This window comes from Rattus rattus, chromosome 1 (genome assembly GCF_011064425.1).
Source record: "Rattus rattus isolate New Zealand chromosome 1, Rrattus_CSIRO_v1, whole genome shotgun sequence".
Lineage (NCBI taxonomy): Eukaryota > Metazoa > Chordata > Mammalia > Rodentia > Muridae > Rattus > Rattus rattus.
Genome location: NC_046154.1, coordinates 193500646 through 193527131, shown reverse-complemented (window position 1 = coordinate 193527131; position 26486 = coordinate 193500646). Strand labels below are relative to the sequence as shown.

At 43.0% G+C, this 26486-nt stretch overlaps 1 protein-coding gene across 3 annotated transcripts; it reads left to right on the top strand.

Annotated features, from left to right (window-relative positions):
- The first annotated feature begins 364 nt into the window (after positions 1–364).
- Positions 365–26486, top strand: Tmem19 (transmembrane protein 19). 3 transcript variants are annotated; one of them, XM_032912512.1, is made up of 7 exons: positions 365–422; positions 949–1099; positions 3332–3445; positions 16294–16431; positions 16774–17028; positions 19946–20155; positions 25801–26486. In XM_032912512.1, the coding sequence occupies exons 1-7, from the start codon at positions 402–404 to the stop codon at positions 25962–25964; spliced, it is 1053 nt and encodes a 350-aa protein (XP_032768403.1). In that variant the 5' UTR covers positions 365–401; the 3' UTR covers positions 25965–26486. The 3 variants fall into 3 exon arrangements, with proteins under 3 accessions (XP_032768403.1, XP_032768410.1, XP_032768395.1); XM_032912519.1 differs by lacking the exon at positions 365–422 and adding an exon at positions 647–856; XM_032912504.1 differs by lacking the exon at positions 365–422 and having other exon boundaries at positions 647–1099.

Here is a 26486-nt window from a genome sequence, read left to right as displayed (position 1 = left end):
TATATAACACAGTACCAGTTGAGTCTGGTCCAGAGTAGGGGCCAAGCCATTATTTTAAGCTACTTTCTAAGTAATTCTGCTTCTACACGATAAGCTCCTAAGTCCTCCACTTAACACCCTATCTCCAGGTATGAATCCTTCATAAATTACAACTCATTATTGGTTTTAAATTTATTCGCATTTCATTATTCCATCAGTGGCAAGTTTTAGTGCCCCACACCACCCTTGCTGATGACATTTTTTTCAAGTCTAGGATGTCCACAAATCCCAAGACCTAAGTTGTCCTAACGCCTATTACGGAGGTGCTTTACAAACACTGCCCTGACAAGCCCAAGACACTATCCGTACTCAAGCAAGTCTCCTCCTCGAATGGTCACGTGAGCGAGGCAGGTCTGCTGCGCATGCGTACGCAGATAGTCGCGGTGAGACTGGAGCTGCGGGGTCTTGGGCCCCGCTGGCTAGAACCAGACTCCAAGGACAGCCGGGTGTAGATCTAAAGGTGCTCTCCCGCGCCGCTCCGGGCCCAGGTTCGCTCGCCCAGGCTGCGTACGGCAGAAGTGAAGCAAGCGGCAAACACCGTGCGGGAGCCGAGGGGGCGGGGCTCGGGGGCGGGGAGGGGCGGAGCTTGGTGTCGCTGGCCGCCCATTGGCCACCCACCTGTGGTTTGTGCTCTTTCCGGGTCCTGTTAGGTGGGTGCAGCGTGCTGTCCTGCTGTCCTGGCGACTCCTCCCTGCTTGCTTTCATTTTCCAGTTGGGGGTGTTAACCTCCCCGGGTCGAGCCGGAGCTCTGCACTAGCAGCAGTGACTAGAAGTTTTGGATTTACGATTCTATTTTGTCGTTCTGTTGGTGGAAGATGTTGGTATTTCTCCGTACCTCTAAAGGAGTATTGTTGCAAGAAACTTAAATGACTTGGTTCATCTGAAATGCTATCTATTCCCTCCCCTCAGGTGCTCCTAGCTCTGTTTTCCATGACAGATCTTGACGACAGTACGTGCAAAAAGTATATAAAGATGATTACCAATATAGTAATATTGAGCCTGATCATTTGCATTTCCCTAGCGTTCTGGATTATGTCAATGACTGCTAGCACCTATTATGGTAAGTAAAAGTGTCTTAAGTTTTGCTACAAGTTAATGGGTGGAATTTTAAAGTGCGACTTCAAAATCCAAAAAATATTTTAAATGGTTAAGAATGATTATGTTCACTACAACAGCCTGAATCTAGTTTGCTACTGTGACAAGATAAATGATGTCTAGAGAACTTTACAGCCTTGATGTTTCTTGTGCTGATATTTAATTACACCTATCATCAAATGCATGTGTCAAGTAATTTTGTTTACCTTTGTGGGAACAAAAGATATAAAATAGTTTTGTAAAACAATTTGAATGATGCTTTTTATCATTTTAAGATTAGTAATGGTTTAGGGGTTGGGGATTTGGCTCAGTGGTAGAGCGCTTGCCTAGCAAGCGCAAGGTCCTGGGTTTGGTCCCCAGCTCCGAAAAAAAGGAATAGAAAAAAAAAAAAAAGATTAGTAATGGTTTAGCAGTTTCATAATCCTGTGAAAATGACAAAGGCGGTACAGTCTTTATACTTGGAAGTTGAAGAATTTGTCACTTCAAAAGAATAGACATCTATGGCTGGCACTGTCATGGTGCTTGCCCGATTTGATCTTCAATGTACCTTACAGCCACTTGGCAGAAGGAAGGTACTTTGTTTTTGCTTTGGCTTCTTGGTATGTCTTTGTTTTTAATGAAGCCGAATCTTGCTATGTTAGCCCCTACTGGTGTTGAACTCTTCCTGCTCCTTGTCTCAGCCTCCATAGTGCTGGGATACAACTGCAAACCATTGTATATGCCTCAACCTAAGAAAAGCCTTTCGGGATTTTTCTTCCTTAGCATATATTAATTGTACAAGATAATGGATTCATTTTGGCATTGATATATTTGGATTACATAACTTGGTCCTATGATGTTTTTAAGGATTATTTTGGATTTGGCTTTTACAGTAGGGGTGTGGGTGGGGTTAAACCCATGGTTTCTAATGTACTGTGCACGTGTGTTCAGGGACTGCTCCACCGCCAACTCTTGCTTGTTGCTGTTGTTGTTTGGGTCTTTGGGGGGTTTTTTGTTTTTGTTTTTGTTTTTTGTTTGGGTTTTTTTTGCTTTTGTTTTTTGGGGTTTTTTGTTTTTTGTTTTTTGAGGTGAGACCGCAGTCTGTAGCCCTGGCTGATCTCAAACTCAAATCCTCTGGTCTCAGTCTCCTATGTGGGCCAACACTTCCAGAAAGATCTTTAAAATTTCACAACAGGGACTTGAGGCAGTGGCTCTGGGTTGTGTGTGCATGCTAGTTTGAATCCTCTGAACCCACTTGAGGCTGGGCACAGTAGAAAGCATCTATAATTCCAGTGCTCCTGGGAGATAGGAGGCATAGGAGAATCCCCAGGAACTCTTGGGCCAACTCAGTTATTCTGATGTCTACATATACACATATACATGCACATGCACACACACACACAAACACAAACACATTCAGGCACACGCGTAACACATAAACACAGTTTTTTGTTTTTGTTTTTCTGAGACAGGCTCTCACTATGTAGCTGGCCTGGAACTTAAAGAGATCTGCTAACTCTGCCTCCCAAATGCTGGGATTAAAAGTGTGCACTACCACTCACACACAAATTTTAAGTTTTGAAGCTGGCTTAGAACTTGCCTATATAAACAAGAACATTCTGATATAAGTAAGTAGAACAATCTAGGATTTCCAAGCTCGACTCTTCCACTAGGACCAAACACCTAGTGCAAATGAATGAGCTACAGCTTCACCTCCCCAAATAAGGTTTTTTCAATCTTCTGTGGCTTAGTTGGCTCTCTTGGCTCTTCATGTTGTACGAAAAGAATTTTAAGAATATTTACTCAACCGAGTTGTGGTGGTGGTGCATGCTTTTAATCCCAGCACTTGGAAGGTAGAGGCAGGCAGATCTCTGAGTTTGAGGTCAGCCTGGTTTACAGAGCAAGTTCCAAGACAGCCAAGGCTATATAGAGAAACCCTGTCTCCATAGATGGGAGGATGGATGGATGGATGGATGGATGGATGGATGGATGGATAGATAGATAGATACATAGATAGATACATAGATAGATACATAGATAGAGAGATAGAAGATAGATGATACACACATACAAACATACATACATACATACATACATTACATTCATGCATAGATTCAAAACCTCTTCAGAAGACCAAGCCCCTCAGCCTTCACGCTGTTCATGCTTGCACCTCTCCAGGTCACTTACAGCCTGTTTCTCTCCTTTTTTAACTTACCAGATAGCTTGCGGCCTGTCTCTCCGTGGCGTTGGCTCTTCTCCGTTGTTGTCTCTGTTGTGATCTCCTGTAATGGCTTTAAAAAGAAAAGTCTAGATCACAGCGGGGCTTTAGGAGGTATGTCTCTATTTCCAGTGTCTAAAATAATTACACAAGTGGGTTTTTTATTTAATCTTATGCTTTCTGAATTCTGAGTATAACTGAATTTGTTGATTTTTTTTAAAAAAAAAAAGAAGTTTTTGAAGACAGCATCTCTGTGTAGTCCTGGCTGGCTTGGAGCTCATTATATACACAAGACTGGCCGTCAACTCATAGAGCTCCGCCTGCCTTTGCCTCCTAATATTGGGGTTAAAGGCGTGTCATTCTGTAGAACTGCAGGAGCAAATGCCTATAGAGTAACCTACAGGTCCAATTGTGTACTCGATGCGATTAGGCTAACAGGACTGCCTTCGGTGGGCCTTGACCTGGGCTCTTCTGTTCTTGGCTTGGTCTCCTGCTGGCAGAGTTACCAGAACACCCTCTTTAAGGGGTAAGAAAAATAATTCTCGGAAATGGCTACCAGTGATCTCCAACAGCTCTGTCCCAACCTGTCGTCCTGGGTTACTTTTTAGGATTGAATTGGGCACAGGCTTTGTGCTGTTACTCTGTTCATATGGAAGTCAGTGCTTGTAAAGTTCCGTAAACTAGAGTGGACCTTCACATAGGTAAGATAGCATGGTTGGTAAAAAGCCAAACAGTGAAAGCAGGAAACTTTGAATATTATTCAGTTTGAATAATAACACTGTGCCTTCTCCCCATTTCTTGTGAGGGTTTTCAGTGTGTCACCTGGAGGATTTATCATTAAAAAAAAAAATGGAACATAAACACAAAGCACCTTCCTGGGGTCGTGGGAAGACGCCAAGCATGTGCCGTCATGGCCCTACAGTTTTGTAAAAACAAAAGACTTTTATTGTCTTTTATTGTGTGGCATGTTCTTTCGTGTGGCGACTTAACTGAGCTCAAGAGAAGGTGCTGTGGCCGGGCACACCAAGCCCACCACAGAATTGGGATGCGTATGCCTGGCGTGATAACAACCCACTAAGGGAACTGCTAGTGAAAGCAAAGCGGGAGGGCGGGTAGGGGGGGGCGGGGGAGGAGGGGAAGGGGTGCGTGGGGGACGGGAGCTCGGAGTGGTATGCAGGGGGGAGCTCGGAGTGGTATGCAGGGGAACCGGTCACTATCTTTATTCTTTTTACCACTACAGATATATAGGTAGGTGTGTGTGTCTGTGTGTCTGTCCATCTGTCCTTCCCTCTGCCCGTAGCCCAGGGATGTAGAGGCGTTGGATCCCCTGGGTCTAGAGTTGTAGCTGGCTGAGAGTTGCCGGACGTGGGTGCGAGGGACTGAACTCTGGTCCTCTGGAAGAGCAGCTCTTTACTTACGAACCATCTCTCCAGATCCCCAAGTTTTTTTTTTTTATTTGAGACCGTGCCTCACATAGCTCATGCTGGTCTGAATGAACCGGAAGTAGCTGAGAATAAGCTGGAACTTGAGCTCTTCCTGCGTCCACCTCACGTTTGCTGGGATACAAAGCTTATGCCATCACAGTTAGTTTATGGGATGCTGGCACTAAAACCCAGGACTCTGGCCATTCTAGGCAAACACTTGGCCAACTGAGCTAGGTCCCCAGCTCCAGATTCTTTTTTGTCCCAGCACTCCGGAGACCGAGGCAGGTGATCTCTTACGATTTTCAAGTCAACCTGATTATGATGGTTTGCATATGCTTGGCCCAGGAACTGGCACTATTAGAAGGTGTGGTCTTATTGGAGGACGTGCGTCACTTTGGTTGGGGGTGGGGGTTGGAGACCCTCCTCCTAGCTGCCTGAGCATGCTGAGTCTGTTCCTGGCTTCCTTCTGGTAAAGTTGTGGTCCTCCTGCACCACGCCTTCCTGGATGCTACCATGCTCCTGCCTTGATGATAATGGACTGAAGCTCTGACCCTGTAAGCCAGCCCCAATTAAACGTTGTCCTTTATAAAACGTACATTGGTTATAATGTCTGTTCACAGCAATAAAACCCTAAAGAACCCTAACTAAGACACTGATCTATATAGCAATCCAGGCCAACCAGACCTACGTAGTGAGACCCATCTCAAAGAAGAAAACAAAAAGGTCTTACAAGTTTAGCTGCCTTGTAAAACCCAGTGAAAATTAAATAAAATGATTACCTGAGAGGTTTTTGCACACTACACAAAGCCAGTGTTTATTGGATGTTATTAATTATTAGATATTAATAGAGTTCCTTAACATCATACTTCTCTTCATAGTTGAGAAATATTATTTTCACTCTGTTGACTGCTTTCCTTCTGTAGCAGTTGAGAATGAAAGTCAACTAGAGCTGTTGACGTTTTTATAAATGTTATTATAAATATGCAATGAATATTAGGAACGGCTATTGCACTATTTGTTTAACAAAGGCAACGTCACCCTTACTATGCGCCAGTCATTTAGCACTTTGAAAGCATTAACTCTTGGGGTTGGGGATTTAGCTCAGTGGTAGAGCACTTGCCTAGCATGCGCAAGGCCCTGGGTTCGGTCCCCAGCTCCGGAAAAAAAAAAAAAAAAGCATTAACTCTTAACAAGTAATTTGAGCAAAAAAAAAAAAAAAAAAAAAAAAAAATTGAGCAAGCAGTGTTTGACCGGAATACCAGTTGTGTTTTGCCTTGGTGTTTATCATTGACTTACAGTCATGACGTTATTTTTCCCAGTTATTCATTGGTGGAGGGCACAGTGAGCACACACATGTTGAGTTCAGAGGACAGCCTTTGAGAGTCAGTTCTCTTCCCACCAGTTCTACAGGGGTCAGGCTCAGGGCCTCAAGTACCTGTGCCCACCGAACCACCTCACCAGCTCTAAAGTATTTTGGATCTGCTTCCAGCAGAAACCTTGCTGGGTCTAACTAGTCTTCCTAAGGGCCCCTTCTGAGAGGCTCCCGTCTGCTTTGCATCAATGGGTACTCACCTCCTGGTGCAACTTTGGGAAGAAGAGGCAGCCCCCAGGGCACAGCCTGGGAGATTAGGCTCTCCTGCTTGCCACAAGGAAATTTTGAAGCCCTGAACTGTAGTTCGCCCGAAATTGTAATGAATCACTGACTGACTGGCACCGTCTGAAATGAGTTATCGGAAACATCTAACATGTGAAAGGTGGAGGCGACTCGAAGCCAAGTCTTTCTTCATCCCAAGTTGTTTTTTAGAAAGATCCCAACTTAACATCCAACAAGGAAAGAGAAAAAGAGGCAAGAGCCTCTGGAGATTCTGGGAAAGAAAGCAAAGAAAAAGGACCTCAAAACCCAAGGGAAACATGACAGAGATGGAAAGGAAGATTCCAGCACTGCTTACCCAAGGCGTCAATGGCCAACCAGCACCGCAAGTCCAACAAATGCCAGGGTAGTTGGGGAACTCAACGAATGCCAGGAGGAGAACTCTGAGATTAGAGGTATCCAAAAGATCTGTACATGAACTGCCACCAGCAGTCGAGTTGACTCAACCAACAGACCTTTGTACAGTGACCAACTGTAGTAGCAGAGCTGGGCTGCCTGGTCAACCTCATGATGCCGGCTCTCCCTGAGTGCAGATGCTCAGGTATGTTGTAATAAACTGAGAAATGCCTTCTGGGTGGACAGGCTGGGTCCCCTCACCACCCTGTCCCTTCGTTTTCATCATTTAAGGACTGTGAAAAAGAACGTTTAGAAAAATCTGTCAAAACTCAGCACACTCACATTGGAAACTGGAGAACGATGTAACCTCATTACTGTGGCTGTCGCTCACCATCAACCTGAAGAACTTCCAAAGGAGATCGGAAACTTCACACAGATAATTAACCTTGACTCACAGTGCAGTAAAACCTTTCAGGTACAATAGGAAAGTGGTCCGGTTTAAACCTTCTTGGCCTGAGACACAACAGATTGCCAGCAATACCCGGATCATCCTCAAATGCCTTATCTCTGTAAGTGTTGAAGGAAAAGGCTCCTGGACAAAAGTGATACATCTCTGTTTCAGCTGCAGCAGGGGAATGTTTCCCCCAGAGAAAGTGTAACAGTTCCGCTCCAGGAAGCGCTGTTTTCCCCAAGGTGTTACATGTCTGCCCCTGCAGCTGGAGGTTTTCCACAGCGAAAGCCCTGCTCCAGCGAAAGTGTTACAGCTGAGGAAAGTGAGGCGAGGAAGCTGAGCAGAAAGCAGGGCTTATATAAGATTTCTTCAGGGTGGTGTTAGAGCTTTTCAGGGTGGAGATTTTCAGAATGAGGATTTACCGTAGGATTTCAATTCCTGAGTTTGAGTGAGCTCAGGGATTGTTTAGTTTTCCTGTTCAGGGATTGGTGGGTTTTCTTTGCCCTTTTATCCTAAAGACTTGAGGTATATAAATGTAGAGATTAGTAACATTTCTACCCTACCATAGAAAACAACTTGGAGAATGTACAGCTATTTCCCATGGGTAGCGTCGCCAGGCCAAGATTACTATGTCAGTACCTTTTCTGTAGCAGAGAAGTATCCTTAACTGGGATAAAGAGAGAAGTCTCCAGATGACAGATCCAACCCCAAGAGCCAGTCTGACTAGATGTTTGTCCTGTGGTGGTGATAATTCAGAATGATCATTATGGAGTCTCTAGCCAGTTTTCCATTTTCATTTGATGGGTACTCCAGCCGTTTGCCTCATTTACCCCACAACATGAACACGGTTGGATAACACATCCCCTTTGGTATTCTCTCCAGAGCAAAAGGGTTAAGTAAGCTGAGTCTGAAGGACACAGTTAACTTCCCTTCCTTTGGATTTTGGACTTGGACTCGTCTGGTAGAGTTGAATTTGACCACTCCTCAGCTTGTAAAGGTTCCAGAGGATGTGTCTGGTCTTGTTTCTCCTGAGGTTCTAGTACTGGCAAAAGGTCTGCTAAAGGAGCTTCCCAGTGATCTCAGAGACCTTACAGTGTTAAGGGAGTAAGGTCTGGAGGACAAATTGGATTGTTTGTTTTTTTGTTTTTGTTTTTGGAGCGGGGTGGGTTTCAAGGTAAGGTTTCTCTGTATAGCCCTGACTGACCTGGAACTCGCTCTGTAGACCAGGCTAGCCTCAAACTCATAGAGATGTTGTGCTCTGCCTCCCAAGGACTGGGGTTAAAGGCATGCACCACACTGCCTGGCTGAAATTGCTTATCTTAAGGACTTAAAAAAAAAATTGGTCTAGAGAGACAACCAGCTGCCCCATTTCCTCCAAGGCATTGAGCCCTTTATAAGTCTCACACACTTGGCCTTGAAGAGGACTTGGTTTCTTAGCTCTCTAAAGACACTAGAACTTCACTGAGTCACAACCCCAGCCTTGCAGACTTCCCTTTGAACTGGCTCTCAGCAGCAAGCTGTCAATCATGAGTATGGTGTTCACTCAGTCAATTGTTTCTGGAGGGCCTTCCTTCTTTATTCAGTTCTTAAAGATGCAGAGTCCATATGCCATGACTGATTCAAAGTGCTAGTCTCATACACTGTTCAGAAATAAATTGCCATTAATGTCTTATATCTATGTTATGTAGATATTGATATAGAGCAGATTTATAAAGACTGTATTATGTGCTAATGAAGAAGCATACTCATTTATATATTTTTTTGTTTTATTGAAAGTAGATTTTTTTTTTCTTCCACAAATATCCTGATTATGGTTTCCCTTCTGACTACTCCTCCTAGTACCCTCTGCCCTCCCCTCCCATATGGATCCACCCCCTTTCTGTCTCTCATTAGAAAAAAAAAAAAAAAGGCTTCTAAGATTCATGTATAATATTAAAATATTAAACTTATTAATTTATTAAAATGTTAATATTTAATCTTTTTTAATTCTGTAAAAATAAGGGTTGTACAAGTTTTCTTTGCTGAATTAATGGATGCTTTTCTGTTATAAAAATGCCAGTTTGTTTAAAATTTTTCCAGTAAATTATGAAGTTATTAATTTAAGGGACAAAGTAGGATAATTAGATATATGTTTCTCTTAGACAAATGTGAATCAAAAATTCTGTTGTCAGGTATTTCTAATAATATAAGCCCTGAAGGCAGAATTTTTTTCCTTTTGAAAGTTAAATTTTAGATATTGTTTTTACTCAGAGTAAATATGGATTTTTTTCTTTTAATTTCCTCTGTTTTAATCAGTTAGATGCAGAGTTTATATCTTCAGATTTGCATCAGCTAGTTTGAATATTAAAAGATAACTTGGTTCCGATAACAACCTGAAAATACATCCAGAAACTGAAAACCCCATTAGTTTTACTTATCTGAAGAACTGTGAAGCAAAATAACGACTGTGAATGTTTGGATTTGGGGATGTTGAAACTTTCCCGAGAATATGTTTCCTTAGCCTTGGGGGACAGAAACACGGTGTTTGTTGTTGTTTTGGTTTGTTTGCTTTTCTTTGCTGAAAGTTCCAGATCCACAAAAACTTTACAGAAAAATCTGGCAAATAATTTATACCTAACAGCGTGCACGCACGCGCGCGCACACACACACACACACACACACAGGTGCTATGTGTATTCATTATATCATAACCTACAGTAGGCAGCTTTAAAGAAGTCTCCCCATCTTTATACAGTGAGATGAATGCCTTTCTCTCCAGTACACATGTGTCAAGGTTATTTAACAGTATATACTATTTCCTATGTTGACCTGCCGTGTACAGCTTCTCTTCTGGAGAGTCTTAGCCTTCACACTGCACCGTATTGCATTAAACGCACTTTCCCCACATGTGGGGCACTGGGCTGGAACAATGGGTTGCCTTTGACCTCATCCTTTGCTGGTAGTGCAGTTATGGAAAAGCGACACATTTTATCGACACCACTGGGAATTATGTACGCATTATGTAGGATGTTGTCCATAATATTTCATCTCAATCAGAGCTTCTACCCCTTCTTAGATCATTCAGTTCCCCCGGATCAAAGACACACAACTTTTATTTTTATAATAAGCCTTAATCAGGACTAGAGCTGGGCAGATATCTACCCTCTATGCTATTATAATCTATTTCCCCATAGATAACCCCATTTTATAATTCGCCATGTTCCCTCTGGATAGCTCTTAACCTTAATTGGCCAGCCCTCATGGCCATATTTTTATGACTCTCATACCCCATGGCTGCTTCCTCCTCTCTCCACCTTTTTCTCCCCTCATTGTTCTCCTACGACCCCAAGCCCAGGAATCCCAACACACGCGCGCACACACACACACACACACACACAAACACACACACTCCCCACCCCCCACCCCCTCGCCCCCATTTCAACTATGCCCAGCTATAGACTCTAGGCATCCTCATTTAACTAATAGTTAAGGAGCAAGGTCACATTGTACATGTAGATTCTCTCATTCTAGAAGCAACCAGGCCTTGGGGACCACATTTAGCATTGCAATACATAGCAAAAGAGCAAATCTCAACAGGAGGATGTGCAAACACTATTTGATAATACTTTCTTTTGCTTTATTGTCCTGCTTAAAACATTTTTTAAAGATTTATTTATTTATTATATATAAGTACACTGTTGCTGTCTTCAGACACACCAGAAGAAGGCATCAGATCTCATTACATATGGTTGTGAGCCACCATGTGGTTGCTGGGAATTGAACTCAGGACCTCTGGAAGAGTAGTCAGTGCTCTTAACCTCTGAGCCACCTCTCCAGCCCTGCTTTACTTACTGTCTTTACAAATAGTAAAGTGGTAAATGTGTGCCCTTATGTAGCACTCTTCTCTTTGGTAGTTTTGGCCTGGGTCAGTTTAATTACTGCACGGAGCAAGCGCATCCTAGATACCATCCCGAAACATGCCTCCCACGGAGGGAATGACTGTGTATTACTGAGACTGGGCTTTGCTGCTTGGTTCTGTGCGTTGTCACTGCCCCTCTGCATTTTGGTTTTAATTAAAACTGTAATATCAAGATAAAAAAAAAAAAAGTGGGACCTTTGCTTTTCCTGACACTCAAACTCAGGCATGGGTTTGGGATAAAAATCTGTTTATAGGGGTTGGGGATTTAGCTCAGTGGTAGAGCGCTTGCCTAGCAAGCGCAAGGCCCTGGGTTCGGTCCCCAGCTCCGGAAAAAAGAAAAGAAAAAACAACAAAAAAAAAATCTGTTTATAATTGGCAAGTTTGTAAAGAATAACTAAGAAATGAGGACAGGCAAAGATATAAAACCCAGAATGTTCAAATGTGAAACTACTGTAGATTTTACCAAATAGTAGCCTTTCTTCTTTTCCATCTCTGGAGGCTTTTCATTTAAATTTGGTTTATTAAAGGAATTTGTTACAATTTTACCCAGGGTTCTGTGTGTGTGTGTGTGTGTGTGTGTGTGTGTGTGTGTGTGTGTGTGTTCATTTGTTTCTCTTTATGCTTATGTGCATCTCTGTGTGTCTTTTAAAACAGTAACTCTCATATCCAAATGTATTTCTGTATTAAGATTATGAACTTGACGGGGTTGGGGATTTAGCTCAGTGAGGCCCTGGGTTCGGTCCCCAGCCCCGGAAAAAAAAAAAAAAAAAAAAAAAAAGATTATGAACTTGAGAGGCAATGTCCTAGTATCTTGAAAAGACAGAGTTTCTCAACAATAACAAAATCTTTGGATCCCCTCCATTTGGCCTTGATGGCTTTCTTTGACATTATTCTTGCTTTTCTTCATGAAACCAAAGGGGAAAGTGAAATGTCCTTAACTATCACCAGATAGTTAGCATTTAGGAGTGAAAGCAGGCTAACTGAGAACAGTCATCAGCCCACCCTGAGGCGGCTGTGTAGTACACGCCACAGCGTGCTGCGAGAGTGGCCACCTCCTGAGTACTGGAGGTGTTGCTCACGAGTAGTCACTGCTTTGCCACCAGCAAACTATCACAGTTATAGTGGTTTGAATGAAAATGGCCCCCCTAGGTCCTTAGGGACTGTTAGGAGGTGTGACCTTGTTGGAGTGGGTGTGGCTTTGTTGGAGGAAGTGCATCACGAGGTGTGGGCTTTGAGGTTTCAAATGCTCAAGCCAGGCCCGGTAGGACACTGTCTTGCTGCTGTCTGCCTGAGTGGGTATAGAGCCCTCAGCCTCCTCTTCAGCACTGTGTCTGCCTGTGTGTGGCCCTGCTCCCCAAACCCCCAGTTTAATCTTCTCCTTTCTAAGAGTTGCTTCTTTATAGCAGTAGAAACCCTAAGACCAAAGGAGAAGGGGACACATTGTTAATTTCTTTCTATCTTCTTTCTTTTTTCCTTTTGAGGCAGGATTTTTTTCTTTGCATTGCTTTTATTAGATTTTTCTTTTCTTTTTGCCTCAGCAACAAGAAAAGTAGCTGAGCTGATACAAGAACATCCAGTGAAAGCCATATTAATTTTTGGCACAAATAATTATGAGAAAAACCTTTGCCATTACATATTTTTTCTTTTTTTTTTTTTTTTTTTTTTTTTTCGGCTGGGGATCGAACCCAGGGCCTTTTGCTTGCTAGGCAAGAGCTCTACCGCTGAGCTAAATACCCAACCCCTTTTTTTAATTGCATTTTTTATTTATATTTTAGATGTTATCCCATTTCCCAGTTCCCCCACCCCCAGCTTTTATGAGGGTGTTCCCTCACTCACCCACCCACCCCCTCCCACCTCCCCACCCTGGCATTCCCCTACACTGGAGCATCGAGCCTTGACAGAACCAAGGGCCTCTCCTCCCACTGATGCCCAACAAGACTATCTCGAGGCAGGATTTTATGTAGTCCAAGAGCACTTGCTGTATAGCTGAGGATGACCTTATACTTCTGATCCTCCGATCACCACCTCTCTAATGCTGGGATTACAGGCATGCATGACCACGCTCAATTTTCCACTGGAGATTGAACCCAAATCATTGTGCATGCTGGGAAAGCACTCTACCACTCGAAGGCTGTCTTCAGCCCATTAACTTACCTCTTTTCAGTACTGACTGATGGTTACAAAAGTACGTCCACCGGGTTGGGGATTTAGCTCAGTGGTAAAGCACTTGCCTAGCAAGTGCAAGGCCCTGGGTTCGGTCCTCAGCTCCAAAAAAAAGAAAAGAAAAGAAAAAAAGTGCATCCACTTCTGTAGAACATTTTGGTACTGTTGATGTACTCCTTGGTCTGCCAGGGATAAACTTAGCAGATGATACAAACCTTGAGAGCTGACAGTTGCTATCCATGCTTCTTTGGATAATAACTGGCACAGAATGGGTGCTTAGGAAGGAAGTGTCCACTGATTTAAAAGTCTTGACTCTTCTAATCTTTTCACTCTGTGAGATGTTTCTGTTTGGGACTTTCTTCCCTTAAGAATTAAAATGTAACACTGATGTGAAGCATTTCACAATAGTTGAGAATACTTTTCTAGAGTCTGACTCTGAGTCACTTAAACTTCCCTTGTTACAACTTTCCTGTTTGCAGATAGAAAGGAATTATGGTTATATCTAGCACTGGGTTACGAGGAGTTCCCCGTGTAAAATGTATCTTATGCTGCCTGCCACAGGTCATTTTCGTTCAGGCTGGGCGTATCATACTTTTAGTATGCCCTCGAGTGAGAGGGAAGTGTTACAGAAGATACGTAGGTATGTAGAACCCTTCCGACCCAGAAGTGCTTTAGTGTGTGGAGATGACAGAGCATAAGGTACTTAAAAGGAAGCCTCAGGGTGGTGTGGGGGGAGGAGGGAAGGGATAGGACTCTATACTGGGGACTTAGTCCAAGGAAGTACTGTTCAGTCGTCGTTTGCACAGTCATGTTCTATCTAGCTTTGGGCAGTTTATTTAGCCTTTGACTTGGTGAGTTTCAATTTCATTTCCTTGGCCTAGATAATTAGACTTAATGATTAACTATTTCCCCATCCACTTTCAGTAACTGAGCAGTGAGGGACCATGTGTGGCAGACACTATTCTAGGCACCCGGGACATTGTGATATTGGGAACCGTAAACACAGCGGGTTCAAACACTGTCATAGAACTTCCATTTCTCCTCAGAGAAGACAGATAACAAAGTCAAGCATGATCCTGGCAGAGCCCTGCCTCTCTGGAGATGTTGTGAGCTGAAGAAAAGGGCACAGGCAAGGCAAGGTTGGGTCAGGAAAGACCAGAGGCAGTATGACCATCCCCACAAGCGTGGTCTTACCTACTTCTGCCCCTGTGCTCAGCTCTGACTTGTCTTCCTGAAGGAGAAGCCTCCGTTCTGAATTGATTAGAGCCGAGAAAAGAAGCTGAATGGCGTCTTTTGTCGTAGAGATTAATTGCCACTTTATTAATCAGCTAACGTGCAGAACTGCGGGGTGGGTGGCGATACGTGTCATCTGCTCAGGCATTGCTCTATTCTTGTAGGGTATGTGAGAAGTCAGTCATCATTCGAATCTGTTTGGTGAGCATAATATCTGAGAAACATTAACATAGGTCTACAGGTCAGGGTCCCCTCCCTTGGGAAGGGCTCAGCAAGTGTGACACCCTCCCTCTGGCACAACAAAAGTACTAATAACATCACAGTCCCCAGTGAAGAGAGGCTTGCCGTCAGATACTTCCAGATGTGATGCTCTGAGGAACCCGGTCACCCATGTGGCATATGGGCCAATAGGAATATGTAACTCCAGACAGATCATCCTGGTGCATCAAGCTCCTCAAGGAGAGGGGCATCGTGCATGGTTTGATTGATCGTTTGTTTACATGAGGTCCTGGGTTACACGGGCTGGTGTCAGCCTCCTTCTCTCCTGACATCATGCCCTTTAAACAGTGGATCAATTGTGATCAATAGTGACAATGTCAGGAAAGGAAAAAGTCTTAGAAATGATTCATTATAAGAGATATCTGTCTATTGGTGCATTCTCTCTTCAGATGGAAGGTAGATCTACTTTGAATTTAGGATGCACTTAGAGCCAGGACACCCTGATTTGACTTTGTTTGCTCACTTTGGTTGACTTTTCTTTATCCTCGTATCAAACACCTCTTTTGATTTTTGTCTGTCATTTTTTTTTGTAGATGTTTATTTTACTCATTTACTCAAAATACAAATGAGTCAAGCCTCGTTTTTGTAGGATTAGCTGTCATGATACAAATGAAGCTACCTTGTTCCCTCTACCACCAAGTTCAGTGAAACAAAATATTCTCAAAATGAATAAGCCAAGCGTTGTATTATCAGGCGGGCTTTTAAAAGCCCCACCCTGGATTTGTTTGTCCTTTCCTGTGATTACCTGGAGAGACTTTGACAGCTGGCCACCCTGGGACCAGACCCTGGGTCTTGAGCTCGGCACACTAGGCTAGCCCTAGCTGCCTCCCTCTCCTGCCCGCTCGTACAGCTCACAGCAGCTTCTCTACTGTGATGTTCCTTCAGCTTAATTCAGAAGTTGATTTCGGTAGCATCCTTCCCAGTGCTCTGATAGTGCACTTTGTTTTTATTAACCCTTTCTGCGGCCTGTGAGCTCCCTGTATCCCATTGCAGTTCGGGTCTTACATGCATCCTTGAAATGGGTCACCCTTTGAGAAATGAAGAGCCTGCTCCAAACCAGAGAAAAGTATAAAAATAAATCTGAAAATCACAGACACCAAAGTTCTTGAAAGGCTTGAAAAGCTTATCTTCTCTTGAATTTTCATTTTAAAAGAAAATCCCAAGGCCTAAGGGAGGAAATGCAAAGATATAAACCTATAAAACTATAATCTCTTCTCCCCAGAAAGAGCTACTGACGTAGTGGGGAAGAAAAATCTGCAGATTAGCCTGCTGTTCTGACTGCGTGTAAAATGTTTATGACCTAATAATTCAGTCATTCTCTTCAAATTGAGTATAAAAAGTTTGCCGAAAATGATCATATGTCAGTATTTGAAAGGAGATCCGAATATGCTTGAAAATTATCAGTTAGAACGGTCTCCAGTTTACTGATTGGGGGCAGCTGAGTTGGACTTGGGAGCTTGTATTAGAAATGCACCTCAGAGCATAAGGCTGGACTAAGTAATTCTGTGGTTACTTTGTTTCTTCCAGGGCTGGTGGTCGGATTCATCTTAACCATTGCCAATTTCAGCTTTTTTACCTCTTTGCTGATGTTTTTCCTTACGTCTTCAAAACTCACGAAATGGAGAGGAGAAATGAAGAAGCGTCTAGATTCAGAGTATAAAGAAGGTAAAATTGATTACCTCTGACATCACTCCAAACCGAGGGACTGTCTCCTAACCCAAGCTTTGATCTGACCGTGTCAGGCTATAGGATGCATTTTGTTTAAGCGTTACTCCTGTAGCCTAATTGAATTCATTGTTATTTTTATATGGCAAATAACTGCAGAATCTCAGCGCAAGCCTCCTGTTAACTATTCCGGGCTTACTAATAACAGTATATAATGTGGATGTAAGTGCCTGACTACCTTTTTTTTAAGCTACTATTCTTTCCTGAAACTTAAAAATACATGTTCCTATAACTGAGATTTTTTTTTCCTTTCTATTTTCCATCTGCTTTCCTGCGTCCCAGGAGGTCAAAGGAATTGGGTCCAGGTATTCTGTAATGGAGGCGTTCCCACAGAACTGGCCCTGCTCTACATGATAGAAAATGGCCCCGGGGAAATGCCCATAGATTTTGCCAAGCAACACACTGCGTCCTGGATGTGTTTGTCTCTCCTGGCTGCACTGGCCTCCTCTGCGGGAGACACCTGGGCTTCCGAAGTTGCCCCAGTTCTGAGTAAAAGCTCACCTCGACTCATAACAACCTGGGAGAAAGTTCCAGTTGGTGAGTTTACGTGTGTGTGTGTGTGTGTGTGTGTGTGTGTGTGTGTGTGTGTGTCTGTGTCTGTGTGTCTGTGTGTCTGTGTGTGTCACATATACATGTAATTGTAAACCAAAGGTCAGCCTTTGGGTGTCATTTCTTAGGAAGCCATCCACTCTGGTTTTTTTTGAGACAGTGTCTCTCAGTTGGCCTGCCTAGAGCTCTGCAAGTAGGTTTACTGGCTGGACAGAAGCCAAAGGGACAAGCCTGTCTCACCAGTATTGGGTGTTATCACACCCAGCTTTTTACCTGGGTTCTGGGAATTGAACCCAGGTCCTTATGCTTGCTCAGCCACCACCTTCCTGATAGGGCCACCACCCCAGCCCCAGCTGGTGAGTATTGACTTGAGTTTGCTAATTACAAACTAGAAACAAAAACCTCTTGAATTAAGGTTTTCCTTAAGAGTCTTATAAAGTTTGTATTTGGTCTTCTAAATTGTAAAATTGCTATAGACTATTAAATTGGTAATAATAAATAATATCTATAGAGAATAGTAATGACACTTAGATACACAAAAAAGGAACATAGAGATTGACCCACAGAGCAATGGAAAAGGGGAAAAAAAGGGGGACAATAAAGCATTGAGGACCAGTTTTGTTTTTAATATAGTTTGTTCTCCAAATCTACAGATTCAGTCGACACTGGATCAAACATATCTAAAGGAAATACTTTTAGGGGGCTTGAGAACTGGCTCCGCAGTTAAGAGTGCTTGCTCTTGCAGAGGACTTGGTTCAGTTCTCAGCACCATCTCGATGGCTCACAACCATCTGTACCTCCAGTTCTAAGGGGACCCGAGCCCCACTTCTAACCCACAGCGCCAGGTACACACACAGAGCACGGACAGACATGCAAACAAAACACTCAAACAAAAAATGAGTGTAAATGGAGGGTGCTGGAACGACAACTGAGCAGCTAAGCACACTTGCTATTGTCCCAGAGGACCCAGGTTTGATTCCCAGCACCTACCTGCCGACTTAAACCATCTATAACTCCAGTTCCAGGCGATCTAATGCCCTTTTCTGGCCTCTTGGACCATCAAGTACAAGGAAGTATCCAGACATGCATGTAGGCAAAACACTCACACAGAAAATAAATCTTTAAAAAGAGAAGAATTTCGTCTCTACTGAACACTTACAGTCCTTTTTTTCTTATGATCAGTTGCTAAACAATAGTGTATAGAAACTATTTGCATTGTGTCCTGGCTGGTGTTGTGTGTCAACTTGACACAAGCTAGAGTCGTCAGAGAGAAGGAGTCTCAGTTGAGGAAATGCCTCCATGAATTCTTCCATCCGTAAGGCATTTTCTCAATTTGTAATCAATGGGGGAGGGACCAACCTTGTGGGTGGGGTCATCCCTGGGCTGATGTCCTGGGGATCTATAAGAAGGCAGGCTGAGCAAGCCCTGGGGAGCAAGCCAGTAAGCAGCACCCTCCATGGCCTCTGCATCAGCTCCTGCCTCCAGGATCCTGCCCTGTTTGATTTCCTGACCTGACTTCTTCCAGTGATGGCCTATGATCTGGAAGTGTAAACCAAATAAACCCTTTCCTCCCCAGCTTTGTTTTTGGTCATGGTGTTTTGCAGCAATTGAAACCCTAACTAAGACACATTGTATTAGTAATTTTTCCCCTTGGACACAAGGTTTCTCTGTGTAAGTGGGTAGACCAGGGTTGGCCTTGAAGTTAGAAATCCACCTGCCTTTAACCTCCCTAATACTAGAATTAAAGGTGTGTGCCACCACACCCAGTGTAGTGATTGTTACAGGTAATCTAAAGTATGTGGAAAGAAGGCTGTTAATAGGTTATATGTGAAGAGAATTATCTTTTTATTTTATTCCTGTGATACCAGGGATCAAAATTTTGTAGATGCTAGTGTCTTAGTTCCACTTCCTGTTGCTATGGAAAAAAATCCCTGGCAAATGTAAAAGAGAAAATGTTTGTTTGGTTCACAGTCCCACATTACAGCTCATCAGCACGGGGAAGACAGGGCAGCAAGAACTTGAAGCCGCTGGCCCCGTCACATGCATTGTCTAGAACAGAGAACCAGACAGGAGCTTGGATGTTCTGCTGGCTTTCTCTACCCTTTCACAGTCCAGGATCTCTGCCCAGGGCACGGTGCAGGGCTTCCTGCCTCAATTACTGTAACCAAGATAAGATAATCCCGACAGACGTGCCCATGGGCCAGCCCGATCTAGATACTGTTTGATCCAGGCACTTCCCACGTGACTCTAAATATTGTTAAGTTGACAAAGTCAGCCAACACTCCCACCAAGCGCTACCTGTCAGCCCGGAGAACTCTTCCTAATAGTCACAGCGTGTGCAGTATCTGGTAAACTAGTCGACCTCACAGAAGTTGAAGATGGAATGGTGGTTACCCGAGGCTGGGGAGGGGACCAAAAGATGAGGAAGGGTTGACAGTGGGGACTCTGCACAAGAGCGAGCTCTAGGAGTGTTATCTAGAGTAGAGTGACTGTTTGGGACAATGTACAGTTTTTAAAAGCTAGAAAATGGGATTTTTTTTTTAATGCTTTCACCATGAAGAATGATGAGACTTTGAGGCGATAAGTGTGGGTTCCATGATAAAGTGTCTGCATGTATTCCAGTACCAGTGTCTCATGTAGGGAACTGCCATCAATCAGGTTTTTGATTCTTGTTTCCTAGCAGCAGACGGTGAGCAGTGTGTGATATGTGGAGCAGGAGGTGGGCGGGTGGGGGGGGATTGAACTTCAGATCTTGTGCATGCTAGACACAATCTGTATCTCAGCCCCTATGTATCGTTGGGTTTTGTTGTTTGATTGGTTTTTGTTTTGTTCTGTCTGCTTTCTTCATATCCCTCATTTGCTGGTTGATTACTAACAGATGATTTGACTCTCGTTTCTCCTTCAGGAACCAATGGAGGAGTCACAGCGGTGGGACTTGTCTCCAGCCTCCTTGGCGGTACCTCCGTGGGCCTGGCGTACTTCCTTACACAGCTGGTGTTTGTGAATGATTTAGACATTTCTGCTCCACAGTGGCCCCTCATTGCATTTGGAGGCCTGGCCGGGTTATTAGGATCAATTGTGGACTCATTCTTAGGGGCGACAATGCAGTTCTCTGGTAAGACTGTGTCTTATTGTAACTTCCATTTCCTTTTCAGGATGGGAGAGAAATCTGAAAAACGTTTTTATATGTACTGATGAAACTAACCCCAAGGGCTAGAAGTGACTGGAAATCACCATCGTAATTTTGATTTTCTTGTTCTTTGGTGATAAACCAATCTGGAGGGATTTCTAAGTCTTAAAAAGCAGGATTTATAGTGTAGAAAACCAGCTTTGATTTTGAGCTGTCACCTGATCCTAGGAAAGCAGGACACTTGGATCAGACCATTTTAGTGGACCTCCTTCCATTGGTTTTGCTGAGTACATTTGATAATTGTTACACTAGTTTGACCACATGGATGGCCTGCTTCCCCACAGTGATTATCCCCACCATGACTTTCCAACCTCACCCTAAGTTTTTGCTATGTTGCCCTGGTTGGCCTTGAACCCCTGGGCTCAAGCTTTCTTCCTGCCTCCTAGGCTGAGGCACCGCAGGTGCACAGCCCTTAGCTGTCACCAGTAAGTTTTTATTTATGACTTGTCAGGGCCGGAGAGTTACCTCAGCAGGTAAGAATGCTGCGGAAAATCGCACAGTGACTACCCCATGCAGGCTCACACCCCTTGATGGGTCTTGGACCTCGCTCATTCTTTCCAGCACAACATCTCTAATGAAGACAGCTGTTCCTGGTGGCACAGAGTGTGCGGGCCAGGCAGCAGGAAACCAGGAGGAAGAGGAAGAGCGGAGCAGGTCTGAGGACCACCTGGTGGTGAACATCGCTAGGAAGAGGAGAAGGCAAGGATAGGTCCAGGAGTAATGGTGTCCAAAGTCAAACAAGTCATACTGGATCGCACTGTGGGGAAAAACAAAAACAAAAAACAAAAAGAGTGGAAAAGCCTCCAAACAAAGTGAGGAAGAATCCTACCATCTGGAAGAGGCTGAAAACAAGAGGCCTGTGGGAAATGTCAGAAGGAAAGTGAGGCAACTATGCCTAACTTTCTATGGGCCACACCTAGTAGACATGTTGATCACCGTGAAGGGGAGAGGATGTTGGGAGATGTGTAGGGTAACCAAGCCAGCTCAGTCAGTCAACAGGTTCCCCAGGGCAGGAGCAAGGATTGAAAAGATAAAAAGACAATTAGACAACATGGTAGCATGACTCCAGCCAGTTCTGAAGCTGAAGCAGATTTATTATTTTCCAATTTGCTTTTATACCACTTTCATTACATGTAGAATAATAAGATCAGTTCTGGGTCAAGGAACAAGCAAGGCAATAAACAAAATCCTGTAAACACCTTTCTAGGGACTTGTCAGGATGACCAGGACAAAAGGACTGCCATACAGGTCTCCACTGAGCCTGCTCTGAGCTTTGCATTAACTCAAATGTAAATATTCTTAATCAGGGCCTATCTCCTGAGCCCAGGCCCGAAGTCAGACTTCTGCCTTGAACTTATTTCTTTTGTCCTGGTAATGTCAAATTATTCCCGCCAAGTGTCCAGAAGCAAGTGGCCCCAAAAGGCTCTCTACATCTCCCCCTTATTTATTTCGTAAAGAAAACTGAGCCTGTCTTAGGTCGTTCTGACAAGAATGCCTTCTTCATCTGTCATGGAATATGCATTATCAAAAGCAATGCTATTCTGTCTTAGGTTGGTAAGGCGCTATGCAGAATGTTACCCATCCTTGGCTTGCCAGCCTGTTAAATTAATAACTCTGTATGGGGTCCATTTTTTAGTTTCAAGCTGTGTATATTGGTGGCCAACATATTGATGTTGTTAAAGGCAATCTTTATCACAATAGGCAGGAATAAAAGTATTCCCCGGGCAAGAAAGGCTGGCATGATCAAGCTATATATGCCATTCTTGAAGCTTGCCCAGGATGGAAATACTGACTTCAGGCCACAAATAATTTTATCTACAATATCTGCAAAGCTCAGTGCAGTAGCATTTTTTAAATTAATAATCTCAGTATGCAAAGTTGAAACATCCAGAGAGGTATTAGAATTATGCCAAATACCCTGCCAGTGTCTTTGAACTTTTTCTCAATTATAGTGACTGTCATGTAAACTTTAAGAGTAACACAAGCCACTGGTATTTAGCATGACACTCGAGATGTCTTACTCTTATTTTTTTTTTTTTTGAGATGTCTTACTCTTAAACTCAGAACTTCCCCTAATAATTTGGATAGTATTATAAAGAGCATCAATCTGTCGTTACAAACACCTATCTAAATCCTCTTGAATACTCAGAGCATTAGTATCATGTTTTGCTAAGTGATTAACAAAAGTAGCTGTCTTAACTTGTATCAAAGCAATTGCAGAAGCAGTAGGGCTGGCTATTAATGTGATTAAAGCCGCTATACCAGCAATGATCAAGCCCACGATCCTCTTGCTTCTGCTAAAGCCTGACTTATTCCTTCCAATATTTGCAAGCCTTTTTCAGAATATCAGGGTCCTGTAATACTCACAGGAAATAGAGCAAAGGCTGGTTGATAAACCGCCATAACAGATTTCAATACATTAACAAAATTAGAAAGTGAAACAATCAATATAACTTGCATTAAATACCATAGAAACAAAAGTAATTTTAACATGACCAATTAATAAAAGGTTAGAAGATTTAACATGCACTAACATTTGTTCAAAATCCAGATCCTGTCCCACAAGGTCTAAAAGCTTGAAGCAAGGCAGCGTGTCCAATCTGGGATATAGGCAAGCAAAAGTGGGTCAGGAATTCCCTGTCACCATTGTCAGGGCACTTAGTAAGCTCTCAGTCAGCATCATTCTTTGTCCCAGCATCAGCAGGTCTCACCAGTCACTCTGGCAGCTAGCACACTCCTGCAGCATCTGCAGAAACAAACACAAACATGCCCTCTTTCCCATATTAAATACCTGATCCGGATCATGCCATATGTCAGTAAGTAGATCCTTCCATTTCACCTAGGCACAAGTCTGCCTAGTTGTAGGGTGCCATAGACACTCAAGAGAATTCCTTGGCATCCAAATTTTAAAATTTAAAATAAAAGCACTATTTAAATAGTTGTGTGTAGTATATGGATGTAACTCCCCCCTTTTTTTTTTTTTTTTTTTTTTTTTTTTTTTTTTTTAGATTTATTTATTATAGATGAGTACATGTAGCTACCTTCAGACACACACCAGAAGAGGGCATGATTCCATTACAGATGGTTGGAGCCACCATGTTTTATTTGAACTCAGGACCTCTGGAAGATACTATTTTAACCGCTGAGCCATTCTCCAGCCCCCCTTTTTTATTTTATGAAGATACTTTTAAAGTTTCTTGTCCTTGAGGATTATAAGGAATCCCAGTAATATGGGTAATATTAAATTGTTGACAAAATATCTCAAATGCTTGACTGCAATATCCAGTTAGAAAAACAATGTAGGCAATGGCTAGTTACATTTTTAATTGTTTTTCCTGTTAAAGAAGTTGTAGGAAGCCTGAAAAGGTGTCAATAGTCACATGTACATATCTCAATTTTCCAAAATCACAAATGTAACATCCACTTGCCATAATTAATGAGATATAAGTCCTCGGGGATCAACACCATTATGTGGTACATGAAGAAATTGAAGACACTGAGGACAAGTATTTATCATTTGACTTGCACATTCTTTAGAAATATCAAATTATTTTCTCCAGCTATTACTGTTTTGTTGATCTACAGAGTGAGATTGTTGGGGTAGTCGTTCGTATATAAGGCCTGGCATACAAATCTGTTGTGGCACTGCCCTCATTAAAGGATCCAGGCAATCCAGTATGAGTTGTTAAATGGCCTATAAAGTATTGAACAGTACAATCCCTTAAATTGAGTTGTATTTGCATAATTGCAAAATTTGAGAATTAGCAGTATCTAAAAAAGGAACAATTTCAAGCAGTTGCAAACCATAAGCTATGCATTGGCTATCATTATACAAATTGAAAGCTTAATTTTTCAACATTTCAAAACCAGTGACTCCAGCACGTAATTCAATAATCTGTGCTGAGGCAAGGGGGGAAACTCAAGAGAATAAACATGTAACCTAATTACATATGTTGCCATTAGATAAGCCATCTATAAATATAGTAAGTGTATTTTCTATAGGTTGCAAATTTTCTATAGGTTGTAAATTTCTGTAAATTTACAGGAAATACAAAAGCATGCGTAAAAGAAAATTATCAATTTTGCCTGAAAAGGTTGTACATGCAATAGGCCAAATATCAGTATTCCATAATAACCAATTTAATTGCTGTTTGGAATAAGTAATATTTCATCAGATTCTTAAGACATTCTTTCTGAAATACTTTCATGATTCTATACTACAATTCTGTATTGACATAATAACAGCTTCATAATAGGGTGTTAAAACTTAACTTGGAAATGAAGAAAGATGAGTCCACATTAATGGTCCCTTTTGCCAAAGGACTGTTGTGGGTATAAATAACCAACAATTGATCATAGTCTGTAATGTATCTGTTGTTGACTAATAGCTTCCTCTACTTTCTGTAAAGCTATTCTTCCCTCATCAGTTAATTGTTTAGGGAAATTAGGATTTGCATCCCCTTAAGAATATCGGAGGTTTAAGTTCTCCTGTGGTAAGCTTAAAGGGAGGTCTTAAGCCAGTTAACATCTCCTAACAGCTTTTGAAAATAATTTAAAGTAAGTACATTATCTTTTCCTACTGGAATTTTCTGTGCCACAATTTGTTTAGGATATAATTGATGTCCCAAACATTGAAAAGGATACTGTCTTTGAGCAACAACTACTCTAAAATTTTAAAGCTCGTTGTAAGAGCAAAGGCTTGTAGTAAAACAACAACTCCTCCTCCTCCCCCTCCTCCCCCTCCTCCCCCCCTCCCCTCCCCCTCCTTCCCCTCCTCCTCCTCCTTCTCCTTTTTCCTGCTTCCATGTGCAACCACACATGTATGCTCATACAGACAGGCCAGTGCACACATGCACAATCCTAAAAGAAAAAAAGAAAAGAAAAAAATATGTGCACGTTTTAACATGCCTACATTTTACTCTATTGTATTCCAGGAGTAGGTAGTTTATCATGGGCAAAACTAAGGCGAAGCCCTTAATAGAGGTAGGATCCATCGATGGCTTACTGTTGGCTTACATGCCAACACATGTCCGCCTGTGGGCAAAGAGCCCAGCAGCTCCCTGAGACCTCATTTTAGAAGGTCATCAGCCCTATTCACTAGAGAGCAGCTCTCAGGCTTATCACTTTCCGAAACCCCACCTCTCAATACGGAATACCGAGCCTTCCATTGCAGCAGACAGAAAAGGAGTCCTAAGAGCCTCCTGCAGCAACACCATCCTGGACCCTGACATCCAATTCTGAGGCCAGATGTGATCCCCGCTGTCAGCCCTCACATGGTTGTCTCAGAGAGGACCCAGTGGGAAGCAGCCCTTCCATTTCTAAAGGAACCCTAGAGATAGGAATGATCACTATTGAGGTGTTGTAAAGCCTACCTATGCTGCAGCAGCGGGGTGGGGGGGTGGGGGGTGGGGGGATGTTATATTGAAAACTTTTAAATATAACACCACATCAGTTATCCCCCAAGTCTTCTAACAAGGCACTGAGAATCTCTCAGAGATCGTCTCCTCTGGAGAAAAGTGTGTTAACAGTTATTTGTATCTTGTACCTCATGTGTTTCTTTTCTGTTCCAGGGCTGGACGAAAGCACTGGCCTGGTGGTCAGTAGCCCAACACAGGAGACCAAGCACATATCAGGGAAGCCCATTCTGGATAACAATGCTGTGAATCTGTTTTCCTCAGTTTTGGTGGCCCTCTTGCTCCCAACAGCTGCTTCGGGATTTTGGCCCACAGTGTGAAGTTTTTTTTCCTTCCCAACCAGTTGAAACTTGGTGAGTCCAGCTAGACTTGCAATGGGAAAGTTTTTTTTCAGTGAATAATAAATTCGGGGAACTTGGGAATGCTGGCTTCTCCCATGTTCTGCTGTGGCCGCATACCATGGGCTCCCTTCAGCTCCCTTAGCAGCTGATGTCTTTCTGGTGGAAGGGGAAAGTGCATACAAGTTGTCCACATTCATCCTCTGTGGGTAAAGATTCACGAACAATGGAGCTGCTCTTGCCCTCAGTGGCTGAACTGAAACATCAAATGTTCTCTGTAAAATGTTATTTTGTTCAGCTTCTAAAAGCAGTCTGTTGGGCTGGAGAGATGGCTCAGTGGTTAAAAGCACCGACTGCTCTCCCAGAGGTCCTGAGTTCAATTCCCAGCAACCACATGGTGGCTCACAACCATCTGTGATGAGATCTGGTGCCCTCTTCTGGCTTGCAGTCACATATGCAGGCAGAATGCTGTACATAAAATAAATAAATAAATCTTTAAAAGCA

Coding starts and splice junctions, on each gene's coding strand:
- Tmem19 (XM_032912504.1), top strand. CDS start 925: ATGCTATCTATTCCCTCCCCTCAGGTGCTCCTAGCTCTGTTTTCCATG. Junction 1,100..3,331: donor GACTGCTAGCACCTATTATG/GTAAGTAAAAGT, acceptor TTAACTTACCAG/ATAGCTTGCGGCCTGTCTCT. Junction 3,446..16,293: donor TCACAGCGGGGCTTTAGGAG/GTATGTCTCTAT, acceptor TGTTTCTTCCAG/GGCTGGTGGTCGGATTCATC.